Raw genomic sequence first — 23,747 nt, 5'->3', positions numbered from 1 at the left:
CAAAAAAACGGCCTGGATTCAGTCACGAAAGCGAAACAGAAGAGGCTGGTTTCTACAACAGGGCAGTGATCCAAAGCAGAACTCAAAAGCCTCCACGGACCTCCTCAGGAGACACAAGCCGAAGCTGTTGGAACGGCCCCCACGGTCCCGCGACCTGAACATCGCTGCCTGGTTACTCAAATTAAATCCACCGACGCTGCTGTAAGCCGCCGTCACTGGAAATACCTTCTGCCGAAAGAGGTGGATTTTGGCGGGAAGTTTTCGCGACGCATTCCTTTGGCCGACGAGGGGAAATTCTTGGCAGTCGTGAACTTCATCCTCTCATCTCAAGATATAAATAAAAAATAACTGCCGTCACATCACATGATCCAACAGCAGCGTAGCATTAACACCGTTAAGTTTCACCTTGAGACGTTTTAATTGTAATTTGAGACAAAACACCTGAGAGTTACAATCATGACATTTTAAATCCAACATTTAAAGCAGCAACTGTGTCCAATGTTATTTAAAAAGACCGAATGTTAATGCAACAAAATACGTTGTTTGAATTCAGTTTCCTGCAGCACCGGAGGCAAAATAAAATACCACAGTTTTGCAAATTGGGAGAAATCTCTCAGGGCCTCTGCCTCCGTGAGGTGGAATAAGATGGACTGCGGCCTGGACTGCGCATCAGCTGCGACAACATCGGCGAGAAACATGAGAGAGGGAGAGCTCCCCTCTACCCGGAGCTCACCGACGCGCAGCTTGACAGTGGCAGCCATCCCAAGACGGCGCCCGAAACGAGGGTCTCGGCGCGGCCGGCCCTGGGCTCGGTAAAGACCTGAATACACAGGTCTGGTTAGTGAATGAGAAACGGGACTTTTGCTCTTTCCTCTCATGGAAAATGGTGCGAGGTTAATGTTTATATACAGCATGACGAGCAAACTGACGGATTCAGCAAATTCTTCAAGAGTATGCGGCTGTCTGAAACAACCTGTCCACATCATGTCGTTGTTGTTGTTATACTTTAAAAGAAAATGCACTTGACTTGACAAAATGAAATTCCTTTGTTTGGGAAAGAAGTTATATTTAATTACTTTTAAATGCTGCAGTATGTGACAGGCTGTGATTTAACACAACAAGCTTCCTTTCTTTGAGTTGACGGAGTGACGATGATTTCAGCGTCCCCCCAAAAATCATCTGGCACTGGGCCGATGATCCACGTTGATATTTTCATAATAATTTAAAGGCAGTTATTTGCATTTTTAAATGAAAATGAATCTGTAATTGAGATTTGACAACTTTTAATGTTGAAATCACCAAAACGATCACAAGATGTTTATTCTCTGGTCTAAAGAGCACACTGCGTGGAGATCCCAATACAACATCGTGATGAGTACGAAAAACAAACAAAATCTGAAGAATCATCTCTATGTCCTCCTGGGCTTGCTGTACAAACACTGACTGTTGGAGAAGCCGCTCTTGAAACGAGGCGTCTGCAGCTCTACGAAAACTTCTTGACAAAGGCCAGGTACTCGTTGACGTCATCGGGGGAGCCCACCACGAAGGGCACCCGCTGGTGGAGCGCTTCGGGCTGGACGTCCAGCACCCTCTGGGTGCCGGTGGTGGCGATGCCGCCCGCCTGCTCGATGACGAAGGCGATGGGGTTGCACTCGTACAGCAGCCGCAGCTTTTGAGGGGAGAAGGTGAAAGGAAAACACGATTTCAGATCTCAGATTCCAGTTTGGGGATTCTCGCGTGAATAAGAAGCACAAATGAAACGGGGTCAGAATTTATTGTTTGCACTGTAGAGTGTTTTCTCTTCCACTCAGTGGCAGGGTTCCTTGTTCAAACTGCTATAATTTAAATTTTTGTACCACTTTTCTGATAAGGCCCCATTTATAGATTAGAGTTGACAGGCCATTAATGAGAACGACTTTTTTGGGGTTGCCAGATTGTGGAAATTCCTCCTCCAGCACGACATGCTCTTTAATTAATTAGGAAGACCCCTTCAACGGACTGTTTGACCACTTAACTGGACCAAAATCCATTTACAAACAGCTCATTAACATCTATTATTACAGACTTGATGGGCTGTAGAACCTTCTCTTAATTGTTTATTAACATTTACATGTGTCTGACTTACTTTTGCTTATGGCTTTGGCATATTACAAATTGAGAAAAACCCATTACCCTTTATTAATGGATTTTACATATATAATATATTATATATCTAGAAATCTATTTCAAAGAATTCAGCTTAAGTGAAGAATAAAGTTTCCAATAATAAATGAACGAATAATAAATATTTGCCGGGTTCTTTCATGGAAATTCATCTGGATGTCAATAATCAAATCAACACGACTAATTGAACTACAATAACATTTTTAGACAATTTTTTTCTCTGCTTTCTCCTGTAATTAGCACCAAACCACACAGGACTCTTTCAAGGAATTATTAGGAAATAATGGACCTGTAAAATATAGCGTTATCGTTTACGGGGATGATGCACATTGATCAACATCACTATAAATGTGCCGGTGTTGGCCAAAAGACACAAAAACAAAAACAACGACATGTAAAAGCAGTTGTCACGTGTTATTCGACCATCAAAGACCAGCCTCACAACAATTTGCTGCTATCACATTAGTTTTCTTTTGCTTCAGCATCACGATGTGAACTTGCAGGATATATAGGAGGAAACACAAGTTGAAAACATATATAGACTTTGGCAGTCGCGTAATAACTCAGACACCTGCCTCTGCTGTTTGCTAAATAATAATAATTTCTATTTTTTGCTAAAAAATAAATAATTTTCTCAAGGAAGTTTACACGCCTTTGCTTCCCAGTGAGCTCTGAGTGACGTCTACGTTGAAACCAGGCTAAACCTGGCGGAAATCTGAAAGTTGGTTTTTGGGTGTCTAGGCTAATTATAACGGTTGTTTCCACGTAACGTTCTCACTCTGTCTCACTTGTTTTGTGCAAGTTGTAAAGCTCTGTGAACTGCCGCTGTTTTTAAAATGTGCCACCCAAATAAATTGCCTTGCCCGGATTTAGCACGTGAAGTTAAAGGTCAGTAATGAGGATCTGGGTCATGATGAGATAAGGTGTCCTCGCTGCACCGGAAACCGCCGCCAGGAAAGACACAATGGAGCCAGAAGCTGTGGCTCGAGCCGTAATCCCACTTCTGTTAACCACGTGCTCTCATTAAAACAAAAATTTGAATCTTATTTGAAAGTTTTGTTTCATAATTTTGAGCACAAGAATGACAAAAAAAAAACCGTTAGAGATGTGAATAAGTTCAGTATGCGCAGGATAAATGGGTCACGGAGCCGAGCTGCCGGGAGGGAAATGGGTGAGAGGCTGAAGTTTATCTTAACGACCAGCCCCGACCGTCTCTGCAATTTATTTTATCACAGGACGAGAAAAACAACTCCAGCCTCAGGTCACACGAGCGCAAGATTCACTGCGCTGCCTGTCACTGAAAGCCAACTGAGTGTCGGTGAGACGCCTCAGGGCGTCAGGTACCAAGAACCGCAACCCTGTGGCTCTGGCTGAGCCTGCTGAAGTGAGCCGCTGAGGCCCACCGCGCGACTTGTGGTCCTGACAGGAGACCCTGCCGCAGGTGGCTCATTGATGCACCAGTCCGGGTCACTGGGTCCATACTGTAACTGAAAATCTGGTGTATTAAGGCTTTTGATTTTGGTACAGAAGTTTTGGGGGCTCAGGGCTCACCACTTGTTTGTTGTCGTCTTTAAAGCCAACTCTGTGAATTCTTCTCATTATTATTACTATTTTTATGCATTCAGTTATTTAACAAACTATATTTGTCCCGTAAAAACCAAATTTTCTACTCAAAAATATAATAAATGTGTTAGAGGGACTGTACAGGTGGTGGTGAGGATTTTGGTGGGCCAGTGCCAAAGGTCTAGGGCCAGTGTAGCCACATCTGGCACTGACTTTGTTATTATGAGACAGGTCCTTGCACGGCGGCCGGCACAGTCCGTGGAGATACCGGATTTAAAGCTCGGTTTCTCCCCGAGACAAATATTTTGTCCTTCCGCGAATAAGGAAGACACTCGGGGGGGGTCGGAGAAAAACTTTTGAAGATGCTGGAAAACAGCATGTTTTGAGATTTTCCCCTAAGGTTTGCACGAGGAACGCTCTGTGAGTGAATCGTGGACTAATGTACGGAGTGCAGAGGTCAGATACGAGGCCGGGGCCAGTCCGTCCACAAGTCCCTTTTTTTGAGAGGTTTAACGAGTGTTTTTAAGCAGTACGGCATGCGATCCTGTGATCGGGGGCGTCAACGCAAAACGCTCCGTGTCAGTAAGACGGTTTCAGCGGAGGTCAGCGGTTACCTTTCCCTTGGGGCTCTTCTCATTGGCTGGGTACATGAAGATCCCTCCGTAGGCGATGGTGCGGTGAACATCTGAGACCATGGAACCCACGTATCGGGACCCGTAGGGGGAGCTGCCATCCTGCAGGAAAGGAAGACATTTTCAGCTTTGGTGTGTGGAGCTATCGAATGTTTTCGGTCGGTGTTGTATCTTATGGTGGTTGAACACTTGTTGCGAGAGTCTAGGGTCGGTGCTTCACACCCGTCGAGGTCATTCGCTTTTCAAATGGTCCACGACCCCATCTCCAGGTCCCAAACTCTAAACATTACAGATTTTCTTTTTTAGCCAAGGACACAAATTTCATGTTGATTTCATGAGGTGTGGATACACAGATTGAAATGTGTTTATAGAAAAGCTTATCGAACTTTTTCAGGTAACGAATGATGACATGGAATGTAGGTCTTGTTTGCTTATCCTTTAACTAGATCTTCATATTTCAATCCCAATTTTGCCAATTTTAGACTGTAACTCATTTGGGCAAAGCTCATGTATGTCTTGTTGTGTTTAGAAACATTTATATTTGAGTTTATTTTACTCAGTAAGGTGTCAAAAAAAAAAAAGAGTATTGTTTTGGTGTCGGTACAGAAACTCAGGCATTACAATTCCAGTGATACTCCACTCAAAATCTATTTTTTTGTTTTTTTGTTAGCACCAAACACTCACTCCCTAAAGGCTTGAAAATCCATCGCTTCCTTCTTCACAGAGAAAGTGGCTGCAGTCAGTTTGTATTCACATCAGTTACAATGGATGGATTCCAATGATGACAAGATTTCATGGAGAAAAAAAGAAATCAAAAATCAAAAATCAAACCGATAATTCAGCTTAATCAACTCGCTGCTGTTCACTCGTTTGCTCTATATTTCCCCCTCATGTAAAGAGTCCCAGGCCTCAATTAAAAACTTTACCAGCCAGGATGATCCAGATCCAGTCAAACCTTTTTTGTGATTCTCCACAGCAGCGAGCCTGCGTGATAATGGATTATCTGAGGGCTGTTGTGTAAATACTCATTATTTAAATGGCCTCAGGCTAATTGGGTAATGCGTTTCCTCTGGCACTTGGCAGAGACACACACACACACACACACACACACACACACACAGACACCGTGGCCAGTCACTCCTAAACATCGGATTGTCACATAAACCTGTCTCGTCTTTTGGGCGCTTAGAAAACTTTTTTCAGGCAGAACTTTCAACTTCAAAGACTCTTTGAAATGAATCTTTCAGTGTTTAAATCTTAAAGCAGTTTAAATGATTCAGTGAAGGTCTACACCGGTTTGATCACAGAAAGTTAAAAGCGGATATGGATACTTTAATGTGTGTTTTTTATTAAAAACACACCAAAACTACGGAGACTGAAACTCTACTCAGAAATAAGGTTATCTCTGCCTGGTGGAAAAATAACTTTGAATCCACCGACAGGACGAGTGCACCAGTGCTTTCTAAGGGCACTTTTGGAAAAATCAATGTTAAGTAGAAATATACAGTCATATGTTCAGCTAAGGAAGCATCACTGACTGAAATAGAGTATGTTGATCCTTTTTTTTGTATTCTTTTATTTTGTTATGAAATACAGTTTAGCTAAAAAAAATTTTAAGGAATGCAAAAGCGTCTGTTTCTCTGTCAAGACAACCTGAATTATTTACACAAATCCACACAAATATTTGTGCCAAAAAGCTTAGATTTTATATTTTTTTTAATTTTAAAACCCTAGTGTATTACTTGCACATGCATTTCAACTACGTTTTTTTTTTTTTTTTTTAGTTATTAATCGAAAAGGCTAATAAATAAGCAGAGCAGCCGGGCAGCTCCCTTCATGGTTGCAGCTTCAGCAAATCTGCCGCGTTCAGAGATCACGACCCGTTCTGCTGTCGTGGCCTGCTGCTGAGGGACAAGCCGAACAGCAAACAACAAACAGGTCAAAGTCCATCTGCAGCAACCGGGACGTGCACTGAGCCTGCCAAAGGAAGGGACTCAGCGCTTTTAGGCAAACCTACAAAAACAGGCCGCGGAGAACTTCGAGATCACCGATAGGTTCAACAAGGGGACTGTCAAAGTATGGAGAGTCCACTTTTCATAAGTTTTATTTGTGGAAGGTTTATCTTTTCCTATCTTTCATTTATTTCACTGTGTTTCACTCCCTGGAACATGCGCCGACACTCTCACACCGAGCACTGTACTGAACAAAGCAGCACACGATAAAAAAAAGTAGAATCCGAGGGGAGCTGCCCTGAAGCGAGCTTCGTGCTCAGACCGGCGCAACGTGATGAAGAGTCATGTGCCTGCTGAGTCACAGCCCATTCATCGTATGGGAGGAGTGTGTGTGTGTGAGTGTGTGTGTGTGTGTGTGTGTGTTTGTGTGAGTAAGCGTGTGTGCATAGTATTTCCTGAAAGCAGCCCTCCCCGAAATTACAAGAGAAAAAACAATAATCACATCCAGCTGACCGCACTGGAGGGAAGCTGTGAAACTTCCTAAAATAAAGGAAGAGAAACTGAAAAAACAAAGAGCAGAGGCAAAAAGGGCGGGTGGAAGTTTTTGTGGGCGAGACGTGCTTGAAAATTATCTTCACACAAACTACGGAATGTCCTGGGAGCTTCTTAGTGCCGGGAGAGAAGTCAGGACCTGTTGGAGAGCAGATCTGGGAGCACTGATCAGGTGGTGTTAACCTGACCGTGCAAGGTTTGTTTCCCAGAAAATCAAACCCAGAAAAAAAAAAAAAAAAAAAAAAGTTGATCGTACTCTACATGGATGTTGTGTGTCTGACAGGTTTAATAAACACAGTCAGTCAACGTCCAGCCTGTCTCTCCAAGGAAAAGTAGGGATTTAGTTCCAGAAAGTTACAAACTAGCCTGTGGAATAGGAAGGAAATAATACTACTCTACCAAAATCCACAGACTTGAAATTTCTAAAATAATTCTCCAGGTTTACCACCCTGCATTTGTAGCAGTCGTTTTGTTTCATCAGGTGACAAAGACAGAGCCTCAGCGCCTGGTTTAAAAAAAGAACAGGGGGAGAATGATGCTGAAAATCAAGAGTACCGCTAAAACCCGATTCAAACTTCCCTCCGGGTTGTTTTTCAAGCCACAGTTGCATTGCCAGTCCAAGGCCTCATGCATACATGACAGCGAGTCACACTGCGGTTACTGTCCTACGCTGTCAAATTCGTGACAGTTATGTGAGGAGTAACATGATGATGAGTGTGCCACTACTGTAATCGTTCGACTGGTAGGATGACGTGAGTAAAAGAGCAACTGTGGCACAATTTCTATCATTTCCACTTCCTGCCAAACTTTAATTTTGCACGGTTCAGCCTCGTAACTCTTTCTACTCTCTCAGGTTTAGAGAGCAAACAAGCGTATTTCCCAGGATGCTGTACTGCTCCTTTTAAATAAATACCTTTAATACCACAACAGAACACTTTGTAAGAGAGCACATCTGGGAGCGCCAAACGGAGGCCGAGTATTTCGCCATGACTCTGGTGGAAGCATATGAGACCTGCTGAGTAAAATGCTGAAAGGCTGGTTTGAAACGTTTCTTTGGAGATTTCGGATCATCTTTTCTTTATTTGCCATTACCCTGGAATCCATCCCAGAGTAACTGTGGTGGAAGAAGTAAAGTAAAAAAAAATTAAGTAAAAGTAGTGATTCCACGGTGCAGAAACAGTCTGTTACATGTATTCAGTAAAAGCACGAGTAAATAGAAGTACAAAATAATTAAAAATAAAATATCCTTAATGTACCAAAAGTAGAAGTGCTCATTTTGCAGAGTGGCCCATTTCAGAATATTATAGATAATATTATTGTATTATACTTTAGGTCAGTGTTGCAGCCAGTAAAGATGAGGTTAATTTTAATCATTTCACATGCAGCTGGGTAGTGAGTTTGATCTAAACCTAAAATAGTAAATCCTAAATTATTTGTTTATTGTTTCTTTATTATTTTTTGTATTATTTTCAGTGGGGGGTTTTGTGTGCCCGTCGTCAGGAGGAAGCGTCAGAGATGCCGGTATTTCATAAAAGTTTGAGTGCCGTCATGTTTGTGACTGTGCCGCTCGTGTGCGGACATCAGCGTTTCCAGATGAGAAGCTGCTGCAGTTTCCTGAGTAACAAGATGTTTCCTGCAATGACCGTGTCACCACCCGGCGGCTCAGCTGACCGAGCCGGCGCCCGCCGCCCTGTCTGACCGAGCTGTCACGCTCAACTGACTGTCAATCGCGTCCGGGACAGCATGGTTGGTGTTTTCGCTTTAGCTAAAGAATTAGGCTGGAAAGGACGATTAACTTGACAAAAACAGAAAGAGAGAAAGAAAAGAAAGAAAATTTTGCACACAGCTTTTTTTTTTGGTGCCTCCACCCCAAAGTCCCTTGCGTGAACTCATTCTGCCAGAGCAAGTGCTCTGTCAGGAGTCACATGATGCGTGTGAGAAGCCACTGGTGTTTGAAATCCTGTCTCAGGACTGAGCCTAATTATAGCTCTGTGTCAGCGAAACAGCTTCTCTGAGAGGACACGAGATTTTTGCCAGATTCGAAAACCAGAAACACAAAGTCGAGCTGGCTACGGTCGCAGCTTTGGCTCAAAATCAAACAGAAAACCTTGCCGGTGTGCATCAGACGTTCGCACTTGCACAGCAGCTTCTCTAGAAGTTGTTTACTTATTTCATACGCTTTCACCTCTGGATACTTCTTGTGCTTCAGGTACTCGTTGATGGAGGGGTGGAAATACTTGGCGTAGCCCTCGTTCATACTGTAGATCTTTCCCTTCTGCTTGATCCTCACATTCCTCTCAATCAGGATGAACTCACCGATGGCCTGACGAAGAAAGAACAAAACCTTTAGGTGTCACAATCCCTGCAAGAGCGTCCCGCAAGTCTGAACTTGTGGAAAACAGTCCCGTTTATTTAATGAGCAGAGAATTTGAGTCCAATTTGGATTTGTTTTAAGGGAAATTTGAGTGAAGGGGTTGTTTAAAAAGTACATGGAAAAGGCGCCGAAGATAAAGAATAAAGGCTAAAAATCTGACTCAGTGGGGCGAAACATTTTGTTAACTTTCCTGTGTGAGAGACAACAGCCTTGGATTTACATACTAAGTCATCAAAATGCTCTGTGAAGAATTTGGATTTGGAAATGTTACTCATAAGTTTCCAGTGAAACAAAAAAACGTGTCAGGATTCAAGACAACCTAATCATACCTACGGAGAGAGTACAGTCCACTGAAACAAATGCTAGAGAGAAGTATGCAAAATACTCGTCCATTATCATAACAATGCAATATATAATGACATTATTTGAGAGGCTTTAAAGTGCAGGTGCGGCATTATTCGCTGTACACCTGAAAATCTCGGGTGATTTGTGAATTTCATGCTTGAAAACAGCATAACAATCTGGTTTTCTCGGCTTTTCTGGCTGCATAATGGCAGCAAGATTACTTACAAACATACACTGAACTTTTTTAAACCCCTCCTATAATAACTACAGTTGCTTCTCCCGAAAGGTAAATTCCCAATGATCAGTTATTGCACCTGAGAAAAAAACAAACAAAACAAAAACAAACATGTTTTCCTTTCTATTAGTGGGTAAATCTGAATCTGGAATAAGGTGCAGAATATGATGCAGGAGGGTTAAACTGGCTTTAACTGAAAATTAAAAAAAAAAAAAAAAAGACTAAAATTGATGTCAGGTCAGAATTATTGATTGAGAATTGATTGAATTGATTGAATTTATTGAATTGAGAGTCTTTTTTCCTTAGACCTTCGTATTCCATGATGTAATTAATACTTATGCCGAATTTCTTACGGACAGATAATGTGGCACACACTTTCTGCCGAATAAAAAAATGGATTTATGTGTGTTTACGGTCCTATACGCCCAATTGCATTGTGGAGACGTGCCACATGGAGAAATGATTGACAGGACAATCTCAGTTTTTTTTCAAAATGAAGTCGTTATAGGGCAATAAAACCGTAAACTGTTAACAGCGAAGGCAAGAGACACAAAGGCAGAGAAAATAATATCGATCAAACAAATGTGGTTTATTAGTGAAAGGAGACACTGTGGTTCATTTCATGTCACTTCACCTGACATCTGCGTGGAGAACTGCGCTGAGACCGAATCACTCACCGGGTCCAGCATGAAGAAGTTGAGGCCGGCGCCGGTGCTGAGGGCCACCAGGGTGGCGCTGCCGTACAGGGCGTAGCCGGCACACACGATGTTGTGACCCGGCTGCAGGGCGTCCTTCTCTGTGGGCTCCCCCTCCGATGTCTGAACGACCCGAGCGAGGAGGCAAGTCGACACAGAGCAGAAACACGGACACTGGCATCAAAACGGCTTCAGGTCTGCAGACACCCGCTGACCTCGAAGCGTCCACGCAGAGACATGAATGATTACATGCAAACGTTTTACAGCAGAGCAACGTGGAGCTGGCTGAATCAGGCCCCCGGAACAGAAGAAGCAGAGGCTCTAAATTTAATCAGGTTCGCCAAATCTGATGCCTCGCGTTGACCGCACAAACCCTGAGAACACCAGACTGACGTGAATGTCCAGTTCAAATTACAACTCTGTGAATGTGAAAAAAGCACCGAGTGAGCTAATCCATGAATTTTGGTTCATTCAGCCTGATTAAAGTTAAACTCGAATCACAGGCCATCGTGGCGTAAACAACTTCACACAGGCCGTGCGGGTCAGTATGAGGTGGAGTATATTTACTCACTCCTGCCCTGTTAAAAATGGTGAGCAGACATATCAACAAATCAACTTATAGTCAGTCAAATGTTTTCAGACTCAAACAGAGGGAATGTTGGACACACGGGTCCACATTGGTGCCGAGTTTAAAATTGACTACGTCAGTAACACAGATTCCTGGTTCTGAAAATGATCAGATGCCTCTCTCTGTGGCTGCGGGTTAAAAAGGCTGAAACGTGGCTTAGCTGGACAGCATCGCTCTCCTGTGTCTGCAGAGCGTAACTGCGCTTTAGAGATGCGTATGCATACTGTTAATAAACAACTAAATAACAACTATAACCCTAAAACTATCCTGACACTCACACACTCGCATGTTTCATAAAATAGGATTAGACAAGCTCAGCTGCATTTGTCTGAGGCTTGATTCTTCCAATTTTTGTTGTTCATTTAAAAGGCGTCCTCCGTCTGTGGTGCACGTCACTTGCACCATTGTAAATGTGAAATTGCATAAAATGTAATCGATCCCTCTGAGAGGACTGAACATTTACCTTGAGCCACAATCATAGAATCAAACTGACAACATTTGAAGCAGGTGCATTAAAAAACACTAAACTAAATCTAAGCCGATGAGGGTTATGTAAAGTGAAAATAGTGTGGTTGTTTGTTTAGTATGTCTGGATCGAGCCTTTTGACCTATGACCCACTGTTGCATAATTTTAAAGCTTTTGGAGTAAACCAAACACTCCCGAAAACCCTTTTCCTGGGTTTTCAACATTTCTTTTGAAGCGAACTGGAACACTGTGATAGTAGAATATTCTTTTCATGGTTAGTGAATCAGACTCACCCGTTTGTAAATGCCAAATATAGTGCCGATGGAGGCCAAGCAGTCGATGTTACTGGAGCCGTCCAGAGGGTCAAAACAGACCACATACTTTCCCTGTGACAAAATAAAAACCACGCCAAGAAGTTACAAAGAGGTCGTGCCAGCTTGTTACTAGTGGTACTAATACTGGCTCTGAACGTAAATCCAACTCTCAAAAGTATAAAATTCATATAAATTATTCAAAGTATCCTCGATTTTCATTGCGTTTTCTCCCATGTAATTTATCGCTCCTGATATGTGGCAGTCTCAAGATTAAAAAAAGTCTGTTACTGACTGACAACAGGTACATTCCCTTTTTTAAAATTACAAATCATTATCACCCGTCAGACTCTACCATCGAGGTAACTGAGGGACAAACACCTCTGCACTGAAAATAAGTCACAGTGAACATCCCAGTCGTTGGTTCTGGCTGTGGATATTATATGACTCTACCCGGCGCCTTTGTTTGTGCATTCTGAATAATTTAGAGGTCGTCTAATACAGGGGGCAGCTGGGTGTATCATTCAAAATGCAATATTCGTCCAGTGGATGTATGAGGACTGCATGGCAATGCATCAGGGCAGCATTCGGAGTCTCTAAATTTATTTTACTTTCGTGTCACATTTGGCGAGTTAGACAAATACTTGCTAAAACGTTTGATGCCTTTACATCAAACATTTATGATGCCTCTCTGCGAGAGGACAGAATACCACACATTATTACTACCACTCTGAAGTACAGGCTCACGAAAATTGTATTCAGTCGTGTTGCGTTTCCTGAGCGATTCGAAACGAGCTGTTGCCGCTGTGTTGATGCCTCTACGGGGCCCCTTTGTCCACTCGAAAATAAAACCAAGTCCAGAGGCCATGCATTTTCAGTCGGCTATGTGATGAACTGTTAAACGCAATTATTACGCAATGACAACGTTATGTGTGAAGTAGCGTTCTGTTTAGGGGCCTCACGCTGTGACAGGTTTCGACCAGTCATGCAGAGAGTTGATAAGATCAGGAAACAGAAGTACTCAGATTGTGCTTCTGTAGCAACAACACTGTTAATGTGAGTCCGTTTGTCCAGTCTTGGCAGCCGCATGTTGACAAGTCACACTTTGGTGGCACCAAGTGGAAACAAGAGGTAACTGCTTAAGCTTTTGAAATCGTGTAACCTTTCAATCATTAAACTGAGTTTAACGCATTTTTCTCAGATTAGTTTATGTGCCAAACTTTGTCTGAATGGAGCACTCGCCTTTTCTTTTTCTTTTTTACGTTACTTTACAACCTGCGAGTTATAGGACGGGTGTATTCCTAACAAAAACTTTTGCCTAATGCAACTTAAACATGAAAAAACCTAGTGTCCATCATCATGCAGTGTTGCTGTCCTCCCCGGCAGACGGATAGTGTTCAGAACCCACCCTCTTATCCTTGGGCGTGATGATGAGCCCCTTGTTCTCTTCGGAAACCAAGCAGCAGGTGCTGTAGGAGGCCTGCAACATGTTGATGACCAGGTCGTTGGACAGCACGTCCAGCTTCTTCACATCGTCCCCGGTCACGTTCACCGAGCCCGCTAGGCCCTGTCTGCGTGGACCAATCAGGCAGCCGAAGCATTAGTCTCAGGCACCAAAAACATTTGACTGACAGACAGCTTTATTTCGGCTCCTCGCAGAGGGTAGGAGAGCCGGTCCACACACAGTGAAAGCTTTCACCAGGAGACACCAAGAAGAAACTACATCATTATTCAGCTTGTGATTGCTAATTACCTTCATTTAGCGTCAAACAATGTTGATTTGTGCAATGGTTACATAATCTCACTGAATAATGACCCTTTCTTCATGAGTTGGCGTGGTTTCAGCAATTCTTCTTCATATGGGACATTCTCAGCGTTACCGCATGACCACAGGCTATTAATATATGAGAGACATTGTGGGATATTTCAGCGTTTACTGCCCCTAGAAAAACTACAGTTATGGATGCATTTGGAAGAGTACGTTCAGGTTAGATTTGGTCATGGTTGAGATTTGTATGTAGCCTACGAGGTAGCGCTTCTAAAGGAAGCTCAACTCCAGAAGTCACAAATCGACCTTTTTTTATCCTCAGTGAGTTCAGATAATGTTCCAGAAAACTGGAAACCCTCCAATGTCAACTCCCTCAACAAAGCACTGGTTACGGCGTTACTTTTCAACAATCCGAAACGTCGCAGTGTCTCGATTTTACCATTTTATCTCCCGCTATATAAAGTCATTGCAAAGCTGCACAATCTTTTTTTTTTACTTCAAGATTGGAGTGTTGAAATGCGACCAAATCGTACAGAGTTCACTGTCCTGCTTACACTGGAGCAGCACAACCTGTACCCAGCACAAAACATGAATTCATATCAGCTCTACTGCCCCCATTGTTCCGCGTCTTCGACGGTTGGGTGTTGAAATCAGAACTGATCTTTGACAGCCTCTTAACTTATGCACACAATCACTACCTCGGGGGCCCGAGAGGAATCGCTCTTGGCTCCTAAATCTTCTGTGGGAGTGAAGAAAATGTCAAACATCTGGCCCGAGCACGACTCTGAAACTCTACCAGCTCTGCGATCGCTGTTGACCTTGACCTCTGACCTCTTTGCGGAGCGGTGCAAGCACACGAGTCGATAAAGTATCATCACATTCATATTTTCATAAAGAACAAATCTGCATTATAGTGTTTAACTGTAGACAGAGTATCTATCCCTTTATATAGGTCAGTTATGTAATGGTGCATACACATCGATGATCCCCAATAAGCCCAGTCCACTACCCCGGTACTTACAGGTGGGCCAGGCCTGCCTTGCGCACAGCAGAGGAAATGGCTTTGATGGCGGTCAGCATGGCGTTGATGAGTTGGGTCAGCTCACCGGTCGCCCCCTTGGCCAGGCGCCCGGTCTCGATAACGAACCGGGTCAGGGTCCATACGTCCGTGTCAAACACCGACTGGTCCGACATGCTGGCTCTTCTGTGCCTCCCGGTAGGGCAGCAACGTTGCGTGTGTGCCGGTCAGAAGACTGACTGCGAGTGAGTGACATCATTACCAGCCGAGTCCTTTTCATACCCGGAGCAATGAGGGCGAGCCAGGGGATCTATTTGTGAGTGCGGCCGAGTGGAAGAGTGAATGTGTTAGTGTGTGTGTGTGTGTGTAGATGGGTGAGGGGGTGTTAGGTGTCAACTGCAGAGACTGCCGCATTTTATTACTGCACAAGACAAGCACTTATCAGCGCTTTAATTCATTTAGTCCAAAAAAAAAAGAAAAGAAAAAGAAAAACTTGCAACATGTTAGACAACAGTAAGAAGACTTGGGTAACACGAGAGCTCTTAGGTAAATTTCTCAGTATTTTAACCACATTTGTTTGCACATGAACCCGAGAACAGTGTAGTGCTGTGACAACAGAGGAACAACTTTCTATAAACTAGACCCAGGTTTGCCTCGGTTGAGACATCCTGCATGAAATGTTTCTGACTGAACTCAATTCTGATGCCTTCCGTGACCCGCCCGTGACAACCCACAGGAGTCGGTTTGCAGGGAGTTTTGAGTCGGTAGTTCACGTCGTAGGGTCTTTCTGAGCTAAGTGACACTCTGGTTAAGGACCGGTGGTTGTGAGAGAGATGTGAATTTCATATCAGTAGAGTATCAGCAGACTCAGCTGCTATGTCTTGGCACGAGAGCAGCTCAAGTGAGCTTTAAATGTCATTAGGGCTCAGAGCTTCAACTGACCTTTAGCTTAAAGGTCAACTCCTCTTGGTCAAGTACAGTATCTCTTACCTTTTTTAGAATGTACGTCTTCCAACTTTTTCATTTTTCAAATTAAAATTTAATTAATTTTAAGGAAAGTAAGTACAAAGAGTTTTCCCATCTCATTTTTTTCAAGTATTTGCATATTCTGTCGGTTTATAACCTGTATGATGTACAAAACTGGCTTCAAGTTACTTTTTCCTTTTACTTAAAATATTTCAACAAAATACTGAGATTGCATTTCTAGACTTTTTGATACTATAATAAACTTGTCCTAAAATGCCGATACTCAATGAAAACCACAAGCTATGCATTAGTGAAAAGGTGAGTTTTTGAAGATGTGACACTTTGTGCAAACATATTTCAAAATAATGAAAACACAGATTTTGTCTTCTTAGACTCACTTGGATTTATTGAGACTTCATTTCAACACAGTAGTTGTTCACATAATAAAAAGGCATCAGGTTGTGTTTGCATAGAGGTTGTTTTTGGTCCTTCACAGGTCTAGAATGTATGTTCATTCTAATTAAGGCACAACTGGAGGTAAACTGAGGAGGCATTGCCCTCAGGTATTTTTTACTTCAGTGCATTTGTCTATTTTTTGGCACGTTTTTTTGCTCTTTGGTAGTTTCTGTGGAATGTGTGCGTTTGTGTGTACTTGAGCTTATGAACCACAATGTTCGGTGAACCACCTCCTATTATCCGTCAGCTTTCTACAAATAGAACATCAACATTGCTGGTATGGCATGAAAACCTTGTAACTCTGAATTTAGTTGATATCACAAAGAAGTTGCCCTGATATTTTTGGCCTTGAACCTTTTCAAACTCGATAAAGACATCCAAAATACATTTACATTAAACTAAAAAAGGCCAACTTTCTCAGTACCTGGAAAGCAGACAGTTTGGAGATACAAGGTTTTCCGCTGAACAGTCAGTGTAGTTTCACTTCTTAGCATGTTTCCGGCAGATGGCGATGTACTCCAGCACGTCCTCGGGGGAGCCCAGAGCCACGGGAGCCCGCTGGTGGATGTTGTCGGGCTGGATGTCCAGGATGTTCTCAAAGCCGGTGGAGGCCATGCCACCCGCCTGCTCCATGATGAAGGCCATGGGGTTGCATTCGTACAGCAGCCGCAGCTTTGAGGAAGAGGGAGAGCTTAGTTTCTAGCCCCAACGTCTAACTCTCTGAAAGGAATGTCCTAATTTAAAAAAGGCTCTGAATGGTTCAGCACATTCATATTTGGTTGACTGTCTCGCCCTCCTGCCACTGTCATAGGTCACTGAACACTAAAGCATTAAATGTGCCAACGGTTAAAAGATAGGTGCACAATTTTTCAAAGTCTGTCTTAGAACAATAGGTGACGATATGAACACTGAAACAGGTTTTCCTTCTTTTAAAATCATTCCTCCTGTGAGTGTGTGGCCCTCATGAGATCTCTTCCTCATGCACTTCAAATGGAAATAATTGGGGGACAAAATCCACAGCCTGCTCATAAATAATCAACATAAAACTTTAAATTCCTTCAAGGAAGAGCCTAAGACTTTTTTTAATCCTGGTTTTGAGTATTTTATTTTTTGTGGTTACCTTATCTTATTGAAATATTTTATTTTATACTCTGTTCTATGGTGTTTTAAATTGTTTGCAACTCTTACATATGTTAAGTTGTAGGAAGTAAATCTGTCCTGAGTAACAAAAATCCCTTAATATTACATTGCTTTTTAATTTCACTCACAACACAGCCTGCTATGGATTTTTCCTCCTTGATTGCATTTGGTGTGGCCACTGACCCCAAAGAGCATCTTTGTTTGTCGAGTGGGGCTTATTAAAATAAACACATTTCTTTTTAATCTTTTGTTTACAAAGAAAAGATTCACTCCAGTTCCCTAATACAGACAATGTATTGATTCGATGGACTAAATCAGGTCACTAACTCACTGTGAGCTTGCAAGTTCCTAAAATACCACAATTTTAGTGATCATAACTGTTTGGTGATTATTTTTCTTTATTGCATTTTGACATAAAAAAAACAGACTCTTCTCAAACCCATTACAAGACAATAGTGTTTTACATCCTCAGTTTGTCAATCTCATGTTTGGCTCAGTCTTGCAAATACTGGAAGGATGTGAAGAGTGAAGAAACATTGTGACACTGTCTTAATTATGGTCTCATGCTTCAAGTGTGACTGAACAAAGTACCATTTTTTGACGGAAATTTCCCCCCCAAAAAAATGGCTCACAGTATCAATATCACAGGAAGTGAAAATGAACAAAAAAAAATAAAAATTCTTATTGGTTCTCGAAAGCTTAACATATGTGGGTTTACAAAAACTACCTATAGCCACTTTGGGTTGAAGATATTATTGAAAGATAAGTTTGGCGATACACTTTTCTTAATAATAAATCCCATGGAAAGACCAAAATTCATCCTGTTAAAAGTATCGTCTGCGTAGCTAAAGCCTGATAAAGTCTTGGTTTTGGTCTTTTCATGAGGCTTACTCGAATTACTAAAATGTGTGAAATACCAGCAGCCTGTTTTTTGCCCTTTGCTTTGTTTTAAGATTAAACTTATTAGTTTTTTCTAATTTTGAATTCTCAGTACTTTTATATGCAAGTTGGCAGGAGCAGGAGAAAGCGGTTATGGGACCTTACCTTTCCCTGGGGGCTCTTCACATTTCCTGGGTATAAAAAGATGCCTCCATACATCAGCGTTCGGTGAACGTCTGCCACCATGGAACCAATGTAACGGGCGCCGTAGGGCTGACTGCCATCCTACAATCGTTGAAAATGTTACGCATTAGTTATTTAAACTTGCCCTGGTCAAGATCTACATATGAAAATACAAGCATCTCGTTAGTGTGAACCCCAGAGGACATTTTTTTTTAAAAAGTGGAAAGCATCTTATCAAAGACTGCAGATAAAAATGATTCAATCTTGGGAAACACTGCCATATTTACAGCAGTATTCCTGACTAATGAAAAAAATAAATACCAAATAAACAAAAACTAAAAATTCACACAAAAGGAATGACACAAAAGAGCGCTTTTGACCAGATGGTTGCTGGTTTGAAGCCTTAGATCAGGTAGGACAATCTGGATATGAAGGTATATCATCAACCTTGAACTTCTGCAACATCCACCAGCAGGACGCCCTTAGGCAAAGCACCGAACCTAAACTATTTCAGTGAAGCTGCGCACCTAATTATTGTGCTTGAAGCTCTCCCCTCACATGTCCTGATGTTAGTGTTACCTGAGGGAACTTCTTCTTCTGCAGGTACTCTGTGACAGCGGGTTCAAAGTCCTTTGCATATCCTTCATTCAAGCTGTAAATCTTGCCTCGCTTGTTGATCTTCACGTCCCGTTCAACCAGGATAAATTCACCAATTGCCTGATGAGCAGAAAGAAGAAAATATTATCCATAACTTTAGAACCTCGTGATAATACAAAATTCATGTAGAAGATCATCATCAACATCATCATCATCATCATCATCAAGAGAGCACGAACTGGGTCGAGCATGAAGCAGTTGACTCCCTGGCCGGTGGAGAGCACAATCATGGTGGCGCTGCCGTAGAGAGCGTAGCCTGCTGCCACAAGGTTTCTGCCAGGCTGCAGGGCGTCCTTCTCACACGGTTCGTCGTCTGTGGTCTGAGAGAAACAGCACAATTTGCTTTCATCGTGGATTCATAGCTTCACCGTTTCTCATTTCAGGAGTGTGGAGGCTACTGAGGTGTGCTGAGGAAAGTTACAGAAGATCCCTTGTTTCAGGGGTTTTTTCTTCCCTGAAAAGAATACAATTTTAGAAGGACACGCAGAATCACTGCTGGAGTTTTGGCAAGAAATTAGCCAAAGGAGGATTTTATTTATGTCGGCATGCAATACAGACAACTTGATTCTACAGTGATGTGTTGCTAAATCATCTCACTCTGGCATCCTTTGGCTTGAGGTTTGTAAAAACCTCAAAGTTTATCTCAGAATTTGATGAGAAAACCTCGGTTAGTACCTTTTTGTAGATGGCAAAGATGGTACCGATGGAGACGAGACAGTCAATGTTGGAGGAGCCGTCCAAAGGATCGAAGCACACAATGTATTTGCCCTGAAAGAGGAAAGTGCTAGAGATGATTTATGTTTTAGGCTTTTCACAGAGGTTACCAGAGAGAACTTCATGAGTTCGATAAGTGCCGGCCTGGTTAATGGATCAATCTGGAACAGTAACTTATTTTAATGTAACCTTTCTGACAGAGACTCACATCTGTCACATCTTTTTTTTTTTTTAAATGGAACTATTAATTTGCAATTTGCAAAAACGCTGATGGCAATGAATGAGAACGAAAGTTTAGGGAGGCTGACAGTCTGTTGATTGCGATTTTCCAATGCTTTTCCCCTTTTCCCCTGAATCCAAGAAAATAAAAAAACATTTTAAAAAGACTGATCTTATATGAGAAGAATCTCAACAGTGTAAAATTGTCTCATTCACAGTATTTTGTGGTCAATTAAAGTGATTTTATTTTGTTCTTGAATCTAAAATGATAAACAACATTTTTACGGTGGCCTTAAGGGGGTGAAATGTGTCGTTTCATACCCATGTACTGCTGTAGCATTTCCATGGATGTGACGGCATCCGATCCAGACCTAAATGTTGTGGAAATGTACCTAGGTCCAACATAGTAAGAAGGCCTTTGTGACAACGGCTTGGGGGCTTGAGAACAACGTGTAAAATTACCAGCACATTCATGTAATTAGATACATGTCTTAAAGGGGCTTTCGTGAATGGGCTTTTGTTTTTGGCGCCACATTTTGAGGCTGTGTACTACACAATCACAACTAGTATAGAGACAGAAGAGAGCCAGGAGAGAGCGAGAATGACTTGAGGCTAAAGGTCTTGTCTGACCAGATTCAAACCACATGTGCCTTAACCAGCTAAGCCTGATCCTGAGGGGATCCGGTCATTTTGAAAAAGCAATAAACAGTTGTTTGATTTCACCAGGAGAAATGTTGACTATCCAGGCTTAGTAAAGGGTCATTCCAGAAATGAGACCCTGAATAAATAAAAACAGTTTTACTGAGCTCAGTGGGGTTTTAAGAAAACTTAAAATTTATTAGTCCATCACAGATCTCAATGAGGAGCAGAGACCCCTGATTCTGTTTTAACATGTAAATTGAAAAGTCTATGCCCCCCGCTGGTCACACAGATGCACTTACCCTCGTTTCTGGCTCTACGATGATGGCTTTTTCATTCTCCTCAGACACCAGCACGCAGGAGGTGAAAGACGACTTGATCATGTTGATGATCAGATGATTGGACAGGATGTCCAGCTTCTTCACCTGGTCACCGGTCACATTGGTGCTGCCGGCAATGCCGTAGCTGATAAAGACACAAAAGCTCATAACTCATGAAACTGAAAACTGGCATGGGACAAATGTCACTGGTAAAAAAAAAAAAAGTCACTTCTCTGGATTACACAAAACCAGTTTGCCAGTGTTGGTTTAAACAATACTACTGTCGTAAAAACGTTTGTGGCTATTTTGTTTACTGGGCTCTCTGCTAGTTTCTTTTATGTCTTCCTCTGTATGTTAATTTACAAAGTTAGACAGCTCTGTAAGTTTTGTGCTGAGATGAGTTTGGTGTTAATGATAAAAAAAAAAAAATGCAATTGATGCATGAGGCTGCATTTCTTAACACCAGAGGTTGGTTAGTGGTTGAGTAAGGAATTGCATCAACAACAGAAGTGAAGTTTGAATCAAAACGAGTCTTCGTGTTTTGAGTCGAAGGATTTACGCGAAGAAAAGTTTTGTGATTGATGCTTAGTTTGTGTGAACCTTCACTCAACCAGAGAAGAGCAACAGTAACAGAAACAGCAGCAGGACATTTGGGCATAAATGCATGGATTTCACGTGTTTTTCTGTTTTTACACGACATATGCCTGAATTTTGTTTGCTGAAATCAAACGTATGAAGAGTGTATCGTGTGAAGGTGGGCGAGTTGGCTTTCAGGTGTGCAGTTCGTCACCGGCGAGCATGGAACCCGAATCTCCTGCTTAGTTTGTTCCAACGTGGACAATTGGGACTGAACTCGAATTGAGTTTTTTTTTTTGTTGTTGTTGTTGTTGTTGTTGTTGTTGCTGTCCTCTAACTCGGTGCGAGCACCGTTTACTCACAGGTGGGCGATCCCGGCTTTGCGCACAGCGCTGGAGATGGCCTTCACCGCCGTGCACACGGCGTTCAGCAGCGTCGTCAGCTCCCCGGTGCCTTTCGCCTTCCTGCCCTCTTCCATGACGAAGCGGGTCACGGTGACCACGTTGGTGTCGAAGGTTCCTCGGTCGGACATGGCGGCGGACGGGCAGACGGTCTCCGGCGGCCTGAGGGTGGAAGTCGGTGGGGAAACGCCGCAGGACTTAAATGCGTTGCGACGCGGAACTCGGCGGAGGGAGTGAGGGCCCGGGGACCAATCCAGAGCTGCGGGAGAGGTGTGGCCCCGCTGGAAACAACACCCGCTTTGTAGCAGCTGAGCTGGGTAGTGATGAAATGATAATGTTTCCAATAGAGGCCTGTGACCGGAATAATAGACGCTGTGCAGGCCTTTCATTCAAACTGTCGTTGGGCAAGACGGGTCGTGCACTTTTCAGCAGGTTTGCCAGCGATAGTGTGTATGAACGGTTTCATAATGTCTGCCTCTGATAGTGTGCATTCATATTCTTTGGGCTCTTACACAGATGAACTTTTCAGCTTCCAGATATGTTTTTTATTTTTTGTCGCAGATTTTCTTTTCTTGTTCCCAGTTTTACCAATGGCATCTATCGATCCATCGATGTATCACGGTTCAGGTTAGGCCGCTCATTTGCAGTTACAGCGTACAGTGATGTGGAGCTGTAATGATTAAGTCAATTAATCGACTGAAAGAAAACGTGACTTGGCGACTATTTGGAATAATTTAATGTCTTAAGTAATTTTTCAAGCAAAAATGCCAAAATTTTTACGATTCCAAGTTCTCAAATTTGAGAATTCCCTGCTTTCCCCTGTGTTGCATTACAGAAAATCAAATAGTGTTGGGCTTTGGGATGTTGGACAAAAAGACCAAAAAACAAAAACAAAAAACAAGACATTTGATAACATCTCCTTGTGCTCTAGGAAACCGTGATGGGAATTTTTTCACAATAATCAATAATAAAATGTGATGTTTTGGACAAACGAGGTGCTCCAACTTTGTGTTTGTCCTTTGCTGTTTCGACATGGGTCAGTGCCATCCTGCAGACAGCCGGGTGAAAAGCTTCTTCCCCGGTCTGGTGTGGAAGGGCTGAACTGGCCTTCACAGAGCCCCGACTCCCAACCCCATCCGATCAGCTTTGGGATGAACTCGATTTGCCAAAATCAGCGGGATTCCCAAAACCTCGTGGAAAGCCTTTCCCCAGAAGAGCGGAGCCTGTTACACCAGCGGATCAATGCCAGTGCTTTTGGAATGAAATGTTAAACACGTTAAACATATGGGTGCCATGTAAATCTATCTCTTTATCTATCCTCAAACTGTGAACAAACTACACATCCATCAATCAAAAAAAAACAACAACAACAAACATCTGTTTTTCTCCACTGCACATGTGGGCTTCTGGCCTGGTGTCGGATGAAAAATAAGAGAGAATCTAATCTCTGACCTGGTCAAATACAGGAAAAATAAATAAGAGAGCCTAAGCAAAACAAAGGCTTACAGTAAATTTAATGTCATATAGATAACTTACTTTAAACTTTATCATACAAAAATAAAAACCCACTTTCAGTCTAGTTGTTAGGGTTACATGCATTTTTAAAAATATATATTTATAGTTATCCTGTATTTTGGTTGTTGTGGTGTTGTGTGAAAAAGCTAACCTGTTGCCACTGTGAATACAACACAATTTAACCCGACGTGTAATTTTCGCTTTTTAAAAATCAGCGTTTCGTTAAGAATTAGCTTTGAATATTAGCTCGGTCATACCACAAATTAACCCTTTTAAACTTAATAATCGCATCGCCGGATATGCCAGAGCAGACTGTCTCCACCTACATTCAATAAGGTGTTGGACTTCACCTAACGCCGTTAAACCAAAAAGGCCACAAG

General features: G+C 42.4%; 2 protein-coding genes across 2 annotated transcripts; both read right to left on the bottom strand.

Annotated features, from left to right (window-relative positions):
* Positions 1-1,310: 1,310 nt before the first annotated feature.
* Positions 1,311-14,878, bottom strand: fbp2 (fructose-1,6-bisphosphatase 2). Its single transcript, XM_040155497.1, has 7 exons — positions 14,706-14,878; positions 13,325-13,487; positions 11,899-11,991; positions 10,494-10,634; positions 9,048-9,185; positions 4,341-4,460; positions 1,311-1,669 (listed from the first exon to the last, which is right to left on the bottom strand). The coding sequence occupies exons 1-7, from the start codon at positions 14,876-14,878 to the stop codon at positions 1,484-1,486; spliced, it is 1,014 nt and encodes a 337-aa protein (XP_040011431.1). The 3' UTR covers positions 1,311-1,483.
* A 1,168-nt stretch (positions 14,879-16,046) lies between these two features.
* LOC120804708 (fructose-1,6-bisphosphatase 1-like) lies at positions 16,047-22,073 on the bottom strand. Its single transcript, XM_040154240.1, has 7 exons — positions 21,814-22,073; positions 20,858-21,020; positions 19,659-19,751; positions 19,163-19,303; positions 18,906-19,043; positions 18,309-18,428; positions 16,047-16,796 (listed from the first exon to the last, which is right to left on the bottom strand). Exons 1-7 carry the CDS (start codon positions 21,981-21,983, stop codon positions 16,605-16,607), a joined length of 1,017 nt encoding a protein of 338 aa, XP_040010174.1. The 5' UTR covers positions 21,984-22,073; the 3' UTR covers positions 16,047-16,604.
* Positions 22,074-23,747: the final 1,674 nt, after the last annotated feature.

This window comes from Xiphias gladius, chromosome 19 (assembly GCF_016859285.1).
Source record: "Xiphias gladius isolate SHS-SW01 ecotype Sanya breed wild chromosome 19, ASM1685928v1, whole genome shotgun sequence".
NCBI classification, from domain to species: Eukaryota; Metazoa; Chordata; class Actinopteri; order Istiophoriformes; family Xiphiidae; genus Xiphias; species Xiphias gladius.
This window is presented reverse-complemented; position numbering and strand designations above follow the sequence as displayed.